This window comes from Chanodichthys erythropterus, chromosome 24, assembly GCF_024489055.1.
Source record: "Chanodichthys erythropterus isolate Z2021 chromosome 24, ASM2448905v1, whole genome shotgun sequence".
Lineage (NCBI taxonomy): Eukaryota > Metazoa > Chordata > Actinopteri > Cypriniformes > Xenocyprididae > Chanodichthys > Chanodichthys erythropterus.
In genome coordinates, this window is record NC_090244.1 from 4,910,687 (window position 1) to 4,923,245 (window position 12,559).

The 12,559-nt window shown below is 39.3% G+C and overlaps 1 protein-coding gene across 1 annotated transcript in view; it reads right to left on the minus strand.

Moving 5' to 3' along the window:
- Positions 1–950: 950 nt before the first annotated feature.
- The window catches only part of peak1 (pseudopodium-enriched atypical kinase 1), a 49,256-nt gene continuing 37,647 nt past the window's right edge, over positions 951–12,559 (minus strand). The window contains exons 3-5 of the mRNA XM_067379634.1: positions 8,818–9,035; positions 5,208–5,941; positions 951–4,359 (exon numbers count right to left, since the gene is read on the minus strand). Coding sequence (XP_067235735.1) covers positions 3,193–4,359; positions 5,208–5,941; positions 8,818–9,035 — 2,119 coding nt within the window. The 3' untranslated portion in view covers positions 951–3,192. The remainder of the gene's footprint in view (positions 4,360–5,207; positions 5,942–8,817; positions 9,036–12,559) is intronic.

Consider the following 12,559-nt stretch of genomic DNA (forward strand, 5'->3'; position numbering starts at 1 on the left):
GTAAATAACAGTAAATACATGATTTCAGTGAAATGAAGTGAATGAAACTGATAAAATGGTGGTGGATGAGCAAAAACACACACTTGCACACACTCTTCCGGTTACAGACATATGCTGATACTTTCACGCTCTCTCTCAAGTTCTTTCTGTGACACAGAATTGTGCCCGTAATGCTAAAATGAATTTAAACTACACTCAAAATTATTATATACAAATATAAATCAATACAACATATTGCTACGGTGTGACCCGCAAACATTCAGCGCGACACACACCTAAATCTCTTTCTCACACACACACAATATTCCTGTTTCTCTCTAATGGAACTGATGGAACTATAACTGCTGCTTTGGAAATGGAAAATGGGAGCAAACCAATGTTCCCGCCCTAGTTTGTGATTGACAGAGACTCTATCCAATGACCTCACACGAACCGTTTCTCATGCACTATCAATCATTAAATCCCTTTCTGGCAATCCCTTTCTTTCATCTAAACATGTAAATGAAATAAAAATAGAAACAGGGAACCGTGACAATATCTGCATCCCAATTTGCATACCATGCTATAAATATTACCCACAATTCAATTGTACTACAGAAGAGGGCTTGTAACAGATCTTCAACTTTTTTTGTAAAAGTGAAAAATGATAAAAACCAAAGTTGCCACAACAATTTAAATACATGTGACAGTAATAATGAATTAGCAAGATGTTAACGCTTCCATACTGCGTTAATATTATATAACTGCAATATTAGCATACTACATACTCAAAGTATATACTTTCCCATAACTGCTTAAGTACATACCTGTAGTACACAGAAGTAAGCAAACTGGGATGCAGCCTGTGTATGCGTAACACACTTCACTCTAATGTCGTCTCTACATTGCCATTGCCTGAAACACACGCACGCCTCAAAATAACACTACAACAAGGACAAAATGCTGAAGAATGTGCCGTCCCTGGTTCAAACTAATGATTCACACACACAATCAAATATTCTCACATATGCCTTGCTGGGGGTCTGATCCCAGATCTCGCATTCTCATCAATTATGTGCCGTACAGGAACAGGAAGATAAAGAATAACTGCATGCTGAGAATATCAAGTGCGATAAATATATCTAAAATACTGTAACAAATGTTAACACTTACTTTTAATGATTGCACATATATCCGCATAGCAATATTCGGTTCGTAATTCTGTAAGGTCAGGGTTAGATTAATCCTTATATGTCTCAAAAGCAGTTCAGAGACTTTTCTCCAAGTGTGAACGCAACGATCAGAATCTGGAGTGACTCTAGTTTGATTAAAGCGAGTTCGGTGCCGATCTCTGTGATTGGAAATGCTTGAGAGCCAAAGTACTGCTAAAGAGCCAAACTGCATTTGATTTTAGATACATAAGGACACTTTCTTTATGAGGGAGAATATTAATATCTGTTCTTTGAATATGTAAAATGCAAAAATATGTTTAGTCTGAGTGTTTAGTCTTTGGTAAACTATACAGTGCTGCTCTTGTTGTGGTAGAAAAATATCCAATCTGTACTCTCGAACTAATCTGTATGATATATCAGGATCTGATAAAAACATATTCAATTGAAATGACTGAATAAAGATGATGTTTTTCCCTCTTTCCATGAATCTATCTCTCTCTCTCTATATATACATACATACACAGACACAGAGTAAGGCATGTTAGACTAAAATTCATTCATTCAGTGACCTAATGGAGGACCCTTAGGCTACGTTCACACTGCGAGCCATAATGCTCAATTGAGCCTTCACCGGGAGTTTGATTGACAAGCGATCTAACCAATCATAACGCTGAATCTGCCATTTTGTCTGATAGAGCAGTCAGGAGTTAGAAGATTAACCTCGGTGGACTTGAACTTGAAAAATGGTGTGTACTGACGTCTTTCCGTGTTTTAAACAACATACCTTCTGATGTTCATTCATGTTTATTTGATGCTATAAATGAACTAGTAGGAAGAGATGATCGGATCATGAGCCGCTTGAGCTGAGACGCTACAGTGATCTGTCACGACACATAAAAAAAAAGACACAAATTGTTCGAATTTCTTAAAAAACTACACAGTTTTAAAGCTGGGACTTTAATATCATAAGTAACCTGCTCTGTCTGTCGTGTTGTCAGTGTCCTCTTTGCTCCGCAATGTATTTTTCACTCTGTGTGGCGTGACAGTGCCATGGCTTGTCGGACAAAGCAACAGCAACTAAGGGGGGCGGGTCTTCGCGAAGGGTCAATTCCGGTGGTTGCTTTGATGGTTTTTTTTTTTTTTTGTATAGCTGTTCACATTGTTGTTTTAAATGTGGCCAAAATCAGATTTCCAGTGTGAACAGATCATGGTAGTGAACTGACCTGCATAAGCAAAAGAACAATACAAACGGGGTTGTTACCACAAAATCCACAGAATTGCTTCTCAAAACTAGTCCAAAACTAGCCCAACCGCATTCCGTGGGGTATCCCGGTAAATATTGTGTTAGTGCCGTCGCTTCAACCCACGGAGGCAACAGTGAAAAAGTAACCCAATTCTGCATGAAAATCATGGCAACACACACAGCACGCTGACATACGGAAGTAAACACGGAGGGGATTAAAGTAAACGACTATGTGTTTATTTATAGTGTGATCTGCCATGTGGTTTCTACTGTACACACTGTCATGAGAAAAACGGATATGAGTCACATGTGGGCAAGAAAACATTTGGGCCACATTTACCTGCAGTGTGAACGTAGCCTTATTTTAGGGGCTCCTTAGACAAACTCCAATACGTGATGATTACATAATAATAATCCAATAGTTTCATGAGTTAGTGGAATCATAAATCATGATGCAGCTGATGTTGGATCAGTGGTTTCCTGCTGATTTACAGCAGAATGAAAAGCATAACTAAACACACTGGCAGAAAACCCACAACACGCTCACACATACAAACACGTCATGCAGTTTCACTTTGTTTAAAAAAGCAGCTCTATAAATGTGCCATTATCTGTGGAGTTAAATATGACTTCACTTTGTCACTTTTCATCCTGTAAACGGTTTGATCGAACTCTCTGCATGGTATTAAAAGTAAAGCAAACCCAAACACATTCACTAACAAGAGTCAACTGATACGGTTTCCTCAAATAAAATTACACGTCTGTACAGCGCACATGTGTAAAGCCTCATTGCCGTGATCAGATAAGCACACCCTGTGGCTGCTGCAGGATCTTGATAACTCTGCTGAGAGATTCGGTGGTGGCAAAGGCCAGATACTGACAGCACAACCAGTCCTCCAAACTCACGCCACAGCCGGAGTCCAAAGAACGTTCGGCGAACTTGATCATCATAAGCGTTCGCTTCAGGTCCAGCCAGTTCTGCAGGACGGTGTGGCGCTGGACTGTCCCGACAGCAGGGTTTAGTGAATTAAACAGATCCTCTCGCGGGCCCCACAGCAAACACTGCAAACACGCCCGGGCGTCCGCCATCTGGATGCGCTCAGAAGGATTGGGGTTGAGCAGCAATGTGGCGAGCTGCTGAAGGCCGTTAGAGTAGAGAGAGCGCAGAGGCAGCTGGGGCAAGTCAGAGCTGCAGTATTCCCTCTCCTTTAGCGCTGGACTTTCCTCGAACGGATTGGGTCGATGCAGCATCTCGTAGATCAGTATGCCGGTCTGGAATTCATCGCACTTGCGGTACTGAGTGGCAGTGAGGAGCTCAGGTGCCAGACGGGACTGGTCTCGAAGCGAAGCAGGTTCCAGCACCACGTTCTTGAGTTTAGCCTGAGAGAAGTTGCTGATGATGAGGCGGGCGGGGCAAGCGGAAGCCGTGGCGGAGGAAGGTCCGGACGCGGCGTTGTTGTTCGGTTCCAGCAGCTCCAGGTTCCAAGGGTTCCCGGGCTGACAGTGCACCAGGAGGAGGTTCTCGAGCCGTAGGTCGCAGTGCGTGACATGGTAGGGTTTCATGTGCTCCAGTCCCGCACACAACTGCAGCAGCAGCAGACACACCTGCCGTTCGTACAGCTCAGGGTTTCGCGTGTGCCGCTCCACACCCTCGCGTACGAAATCCGCCACCGTCTGGAACGGCACCTCACGAGTGATCACCACAACACGGCTGCAGAGTTTCCCACCCGGACCTGCCGCATCTCTCTCATCCTCCTTGTCTCCTTTTCCCACTTCTCCTCCTTCCATACCACCTCGCTCATCTTCTCTATCCTCCTCTTGCTCCCAAGGCAACAGACGGGCTGGAACGTCTGCCAGGAAGTGCCCACAGTCCTGCTGTATATTGAAGTGCACAGCGATACTCTGCCGTACTGCCAGGCTGTGAAAAAACTGTTGCTGAGTCTCCTTCACCACACCCCGACAGATCTGAGATCAGACAGAAAGAGAAAATCAAAGGATTAGTTCAATTCAGAATTTTCTGATAATTTACTCACCCCCATGTCTTCCAAGATGTCTTTCTTTCTTTAGTTGAAAAGAAATTAAGCTTTTTGAGGAAAACATGCCAGAATTGTTCTCCATATAGTGGACTTTAATGGGGACTAACGGGTTGAATGTTCAAAATGCAGTTTCAGTGCAGCTTCAAAGGGCTCTACACGATCCCAGATGAGGAATAAAGGTCTTATCTAGTGAAACGATCGGTCATTTTAAAACCACAAACGCTCGTCTTGCACTAGCTCTGCGATGCGCCACTCATTACATAATCACGTTGGAAAGGTCACGTGTGAGGTAGGCGGAAGTACCGCGGTCTCATTTTAGCCTCCACCTTCAAAATTGTCCGACATCGTTGTTTTACTTTTTTTTGTAAAGGCCTTTTGACTTCCGCCTACATCACATGTGACCTTTCCAACATGATAACGGAATGCGTGGTTTGTGGTTAAAAAGTATTAAATTGTTTAGAAAACAATTGTTTTGCTAGATAAGACCCTTATTCGTTCGCTGGGATCATGTAGAGCCCTTTGCAGCTGCACTGAAACTGCAATTTGGACCTTCAACCCGTTGGTAACCATTGAAGTCCACTATATTTAGAAAAGTCCTGGAATGTTTTCCTCAAAAACCTTAATTTATTTTCGAGACATGGGGGTGAGTAAATTATCATTAAATTTTAATTCTGAAGTTAACTAATCCTTTAAAGGATTATGCTTATATAGATAGCTAATCAGTTCATCCATTTATCAGACATGCCACAGTAAATATGTGTAAGACTGAGCTTTCACCTTGACAGCGTAGTTCACCAGAGGTTCTCTGGCGAAAGATGCGGTGTAGTACACGGCATCTCCAGCCTCGCAGCAGGGTTTTCCCGCAGTCAGCCGGAAGTGAGACCAGCTGTCCGTCCCGAAGCGCAGATGATCTTTCTGTCCAGCCATGAATCGATCTTCACATCTTGTTGCCAACTTGCGAAGGGTGTCCGTGTGGAGGCCTCGGATCCTCCCGACCACTTCCTCCCAGCTCTCCATGCCTCTATATGGCACCTGCTTCTGGCCTTTGGCGGGTCTCCCAGCCCCTCGCGTTCGGGCGGTCAGACTCTCTGTACTGCGGTAGCCTCGGCGGTCACATCCCTGCATGGAGCTGCTGTTGGAAAGGCAAGACAGGCTCCGCCCACCCACGGGACGCTCCAGGGAGTCTCCGGATTCATCAGGATGTCGTGCCTCTGAACTTAGAGAGGAGCTCTGACTGGCCGTGTCCCATGTGGACTCGAGATCGTAGAGTGGATTGGCGACGCTCAGACTGGTCCCGCCAGGTTTGGCCTCTCCTTTGGGTCGCGGGGCAGTGAGTTCTCTACCTAGAGCGGATGGCTCTGTTTGAGTACGTGGGACTGACTTTTTGGGCAGGGGAGGAGGGGTGGATTTATTCGTGGGTTCGGTGACCTCTGGGTCAGACATTAAAGTGTCATCAGATGCTTTAGGGTGTCTAGGATGTTTCAAAGGGATCATGTTGGCCCTGGATTGACCTGTAGAGTGAGAGATGAGGAATCTCAGTTTCTTTGAAGTTATATCGTATATATATATATATGAAGGAAAAGCTTATTTGAAATGCTTGTTAACTGGTACATTATTGGATTCCCTTTAAAAGCTATTAACATTGTCTAACCTTGATCCTGTCATTAAATGTTCCCTTTTACCATATCTTCATCTGCAGGAAGAACGGTCTTAAAGCATTTCACACATGCCCCATCCGCAGGGATGTGGGATATGAGTTAGGAATTATTTAACAGCGTGAAACCTCATCTAACATTCCTCACTAATCTGCTTTAATCTCCCAATAATCAGACTGGGGCTTCCTCTGAGGCCCTTTCACCAGGACAGGGATTTTTGTAGGTCACGTCTATAAAACGATCAAAGAGCCAGTGGTACAAAATTAGAGACAGCACTTTAGCCCCTTGGAGACCCGTTCTGTTATGCAGTTCAGAGGTTCATAAGCCTTAGTCATCAGCTCAGCAATGCTATATTGTGAGATATCAGAGGTCAACAGAATAAAGAGGGAAGGAGCAACCACACTCTCTCGGGACGGCTGAAAATTCATTATTTTTTCTAATATACTGTGTGGATCCAATGAACTTTGTCTGATAATCTGTCAATCACTCAAAGCTGTGGTCATTAAAGTCACAAAAACACTTTTGGCAGAAATTCCCCTACAAACCTGACTTAAGTGAAACTGTCATGTAGTGTAGATGGAGATCGTTTCTGAAACAGCAGTGTAGATAAGGATAATTTTCATTTTAAAATGCCATTTTAACACGAAAAGGCACTAGTGTAAACAGGGCCTAACACTTGGGATTAAGCTCTTTAATGTTCCACTAACCTGCTGCGTGGCAGTAATCAGACAAGACTCCAGACAATGCCTTCAATATGCTTTAATCGCAGCCGTGAGGATCTCAGACCAATTTCAGAGAAAATCCCCAGAGAAAGAGGGTATGACAGTTTTTATAAAAAAGGAACATGGTAAAGGTAACATGATTCATTACATAATTTTCCTCCAACCTGATTGGTTCTACATATGTATAATTCTTTGTTACTAGGTTTGGCTATAATGAGACACACAACACACCCTTTGAATCATGCTTTTGAATTATTGTCATCGTTATTGAACACCCAAAGCAATTAAAGCTGCAAAAATAGCTGTTCTTACTTAAAGTTGTCTTGTTTCTAGTCCACATATCTTAAAGTTCTTAAATAAAGACGCATTTTCTTTCTAACCCTAACTAAAAATTAATTTCTTGGTTTTAGGAAAAATAAGTTGTTCTTTAAAACAAGCAAAATAATCTGCCAATGGGGTAAGCAAAATAATATTATTTTAAACCAAAAATAAGATATAATCTTGTTTTCAGTTTGGATTAAGATTATTTTGCTTACCCCATTGGCAGATTATTTTGCTTGTTTTAACGAAAAACTAACTTAATTTTGACTTATTTTTCCTAAAACCAAGAAATGAATTTTTACTTGTCAAGAAAATGCTTCTTGATCTAAGAATTTTTAGGTATTTGGACTGGAAACAAGACAAAATTTCAAAGTAAGAACAGCAATTTTTGCAGTATAAGCAAACTTTTGTACCGAATGCAATAGGTCTTCTGAATAAGGGGTAGGAAATGTGAATATTTTTAGCTTTTGAAGTGGATGTTGTGTATTGTTATATGTATTGTGATTGTATGGCAAGGCCAAAGACCAATTTTCAGCCAAGGCTGAACAATAAAGTAGTAAAGTAAACTAACTAACTAACTAACAAGGTAGGGGCAAGGTAGAGGTTGGACATACATATCAAAACTGGACACCTTTCTAGTTTTATTTCTCCTTTTGTTATTTTCAGACACACAGTAATTCTGGCCCAAGTGTTAGAGACATTCAGTATCAAAACATGTATACATGTTATCCCTGTAAGGAAAGAAATGTTAGTTATGATTAATTATAATTAAAGTTAAAATTTCTTCCACAAACTGAATCCCTGATTTCCACACAGTGACTACTGCCAGCTTGAGAGAATATTACTGCATCTTCTCATCTAACGTCTTCATTAAACCTCACATGATTACATGGAGAACCAGTAAAAAGTATTTTTTGAGGTAATTTTCAGGGTATTATGTTTTTAATTGTTGCAATGGCCAATATTAGAAGAAGGACTTATTTTTTTCAATTCTAACAGTATATTATATCTTTATGTCAGGATACAAACATTAATATTTTCTGTAGATTATAGCGTTTTAATGTCTGAAGCATTTTTAAATTCGAGGTCTTCTAGGAGCATTAATATAAACACTTAAAGCAACAGGAAAACAGTAATACATTCATATCAGTTGTCAGCCATAACATAAATATAATTATAGAATTTCTGTCATGCTTGAGTCAAGTTTGAGACCACAATGAAAACTGAGTTTTAAAATCTATTTCAAAATTATAAATAAGCATGCATTAGAATTTTAAACGTTTTAAAACAAAAAGTTAAAACATAAAATATGAAATATTTAAGATTTTGCACTTTTTCTAGGACATATTGTTGTAATTTATATTTCCTGCTAGCAAAACTACATATTCATGCAAATAAAACAAAGCCTTAATAAAAAGAGCAAAGAAAAGCAGAGAAAGAGACCGAGCCATACCTCCTTTCACTGCACAAACTTCAGAGAGACTCAATCAGCAAAATGATTTCAAATTGAGAGATTGAGAAGTGATCTTATTTATGGGTCCAGAAATGCTCTTGCACACACTGCTGCCATGACAACCTAAATATATCAACTTGAGCCGGCCAAATCAGGTCAGAACCTCCCGCTGCTGGCCCAAATAAATGGACAGAGCACACAAAGTGACCCATCAAATGTGTGTGTGTTTGACTTACCCAGGTTGGTGTACGTGGCCCTGCAGCTGCTGGACGCAGGAGAGTGTGAGATGGTGTGAGCGATTCCCTCTTCCTCTCGCTCTGCCTGGCTGCTGCTGTTTGAGGTGGGCGACACTGGGGGCGGACAGGAGGCAGGCGGCTCACGCAGGGGCGACAGCTCCAGCTTAGCAGGAAGAGAGGTGGCTGATGAGAGCTCAGTATCCTGAACTGGAAGCTGACTGCATAAAAGAGAGACAAACAACGACTGAGAATTATTCCAGCCCAAAGATTTCCAACCTAAACAGCAAGGATTTAGAAATTGAGGATGTGGCTTATTTTACAAAGCTTATTTTGGAACTACCTCTTTTTCTTTTCTTTTTTTAAAGGGATAGTTCACTCAAAATAAAAATGCTGCCATTATTTACTCACCATGATTTTGTTTCAAACCCATTCGACTATAAATAATGTTTATTTCTCACTAAAATCTATCATATGGCTGCTTAAGACTTGGTACAAGTCATATGGACCACTTCTATGACACTTTTATGGTGCTCTTGCACCATTTTTAAGCTTGAAAAAGCAAAATAAATAAATAAAAAATAAAGGCATACAGGTTTGGAAAGTCATGTGAGTGAGTAAATAATGAGATGACTAATGATTAAAGGGTTAGTTCACCCACAAATTAAATTTCTGTCATTAAGTATTCAGCCTCATGTCCTTCCGAACCCGTAAGACCTTCGTTCATCTTCAGAAGGTAGTAAAACTAGATCTCTTTTATTGAATCCAAAAGGTTTTAATTATACTTTGATACATATAAAAGGTATTTTAATGTCAAAAGGTCATTCGGTTTAACCATCCAAAGGCAAACACAGCCATTTAATTTGTGATTAAAATATCTTAAAATGTAATAAATATATATATTTTTTATTCTGGCATGATTTTATATCATCATATATCAACATAGTGCAAAATGGTATTAAAATTATGTGTAGAAGTTATATGAGAAAGAATGTCTGGAAAAATGAATTTCATTGATGTTATTTGGAGTAACCAATATAAAGGGACCATTTTGGATCAAGTCATGCGGTCAATATCATGTGACAGGATGTGACATCATTCAGACACCTGCAAAGAACCACATGGTCATGATGCAAAATAACTAACTCTCTTTTAACTATTTGATAAATTTATGTATTCACTTGATCATACGCATGTCCCGAAACATCAGGTCATTCGGTACAACCGCTATAAAACATGGAAAATGTTGTAATATTTTAAAAACCTTTACTAAATATAAAATGTTTGATTGTCCTTTTGTTAGCTAGCTAGATATCAGCCTGTCAGCACTGTTTTAAAATGTCGTCATTCGGTATAACCAAGAGTGTCATTTGGTAAAACCGAAATTTTGGTTAAACTTTTGGTGACAAATTTTGTCCACCTTGTAAAAAAAAATGACAAATGCAGAGTTAATTGATTATAAAAAAAACACAATCTCGTTGTTAACACTTAATAAAACTTCAAAATTAATTATATCTCCATTTTATTTATTTATTTATTTTTACATTTTTAAAAACTTTATTTGTCAATGACCCTTTCTGAAAATGAAAGAGGTGGGTTTGTAATGACATGAGGGTGAGTAAATATTGAAAGATTTCATTTTTGGGTGAACTAACCCTGTAAGAATGAATAATTGTGTGAGACAGGGTTCCCACTATTTCATGAACAGCAGATTCAAGGACTTTTTAAAGCACCGTTTATTTTATATCAAGCACCTATCAAATTCACATCACATACAGAGCGTCATGAAAGACTTCTTAGAGTACTTAACATTTTAATTCCTCTTATTGCATTTGCATCCATTTTAACTCGGAAGAGGTACAGAATCATTTGTACATTAATTTGGGAAATAAATTAAAACCATTTGCTGCTTTCTTATCCCTAATGATAACAGGTATTCCATACTAGTTTTGGTTTTCATTTTTTATGAATCACTACTTGAGTAAAAAACATTATAATATAGAGAGAATATTATAAAAATACATTTTGCAATTGAGTAAAAAAAAAAAGTATTGTATGGATCGAAATTGTGGCTTAAAGTTGGAATATATACAACATATTATAGATATAAGCTTGCAATTCTGAATAAAGAAAGTCAGAATTGAGAGATGTAAATGAGCACTTCCTAGAAAAAAAAAATCTGAATGGCAATTTATATATCACAATTCTGACTTTATAAGACACAACTGTGGCTTTATAATCATGCAATTTTGACTTTTTAAAGGGTTAGTTCACTCAGAAATTATTCACCTTCAAGTTGTTCCAAACCTGTTTGAATTTCATTGTTCTGTTGAACACAAAGAAAGATATTTGGAAAAATGTCAATAACCAAATAGATCTCGCCCCCCATTGACTACCATAGCAATTATTTTTCCTACTATGGTAGTCAGTGGGGGGTGGGGGGGATATCTGTTTGGTTCCAAAACAAATATACTAGGACTAAGAGGGGTGTGTTATAATTTTCACAAAATTTATTTCAAATTTAATTCACTCACTTTCAAGGACCAATACATGTGTCTGAAATCCAAGTACTTTCAAGGCGCGTGGGAACCCTGGTGAGAGTGCTTTAGTTAAAGATTTAATTTTAATTAGCATGGTGGGATCCATCTATACTGGACTAATCAAACAAAATACAGCCGTCCAAACTATCCCTCCTAAATAACCGGTCCAGGAACACTAAATGGGAGGAATCTTCTGCAGGCAGAGCATGTCTGGACATATAAAAACATTCTGTTCCATTAAGGTATGACACCCTCAAAATTCTATTGTACGAAAGGTGTTCTCTCAAAAAATGAAGATAAAATTCTTAAATCTTGAAACACCAGTGCAAAAATGTATTGTAAACACACAAGGGAAGATATCACTGCAAAAAAAAGTGTTTTTCTTCAAGTGATAGCGTATCTGTGTCTCTCAGTGAGAAAGAACCTGAATCAACGTGTCTGAACTATATCTTTCTCTTACTGAGGCAGATAACGCTCTGCAAACACACACACACACACACACACACACACACACACACACACACACACACACACACACACACACACACACACACACACACACACACACACACACACACACACACACACACACACACACACACACACACAGCAGCTGAAACAAACACCCAGCTAAGAGCTTCAGTAAAGTGTTGGTCTGTTTAAAGGAATTTGAGGAAGTAATGCTTACCCACCATATTGGCTCACACAATCACCCATTTGATAAGGTCAGAGACAATGAAAGTTAAAATCAGAAACAGGAATTCCTTGCTTTCAAATACTTAATAGACAAAACTCTCTTGGATTCTGTTTTTCTTATTCCTCCTCCCTCTGCTGTATCATTCGGTATGAATATTTCCTCTACATGATTAACCCTTAACAGACATCTACCTGTGGTTGTTCATCAGCTCACAACTGTGACATATCAGGATCAAAGTCCTTCGCTTCTGCAGATCACACACACACACTCAGGTATGACTAAAATAACAGGAAGCGTTAGGAAATCACATACTATTACTATGACGAAAAATAATAATTAAATATGACCTGAAGACAGAATGATTAGAAATCAAAACTTACCATTAAACTACAATTCCAATTAAATGCAAAAAAAATAATAGAATAAGTTCTTAGAAGTCAAGTTAAACATATCTCTTTCCTTCTGTTTTTAGTTACCTTAGCAAGGTAGCCTGCTAAGCTAACATACC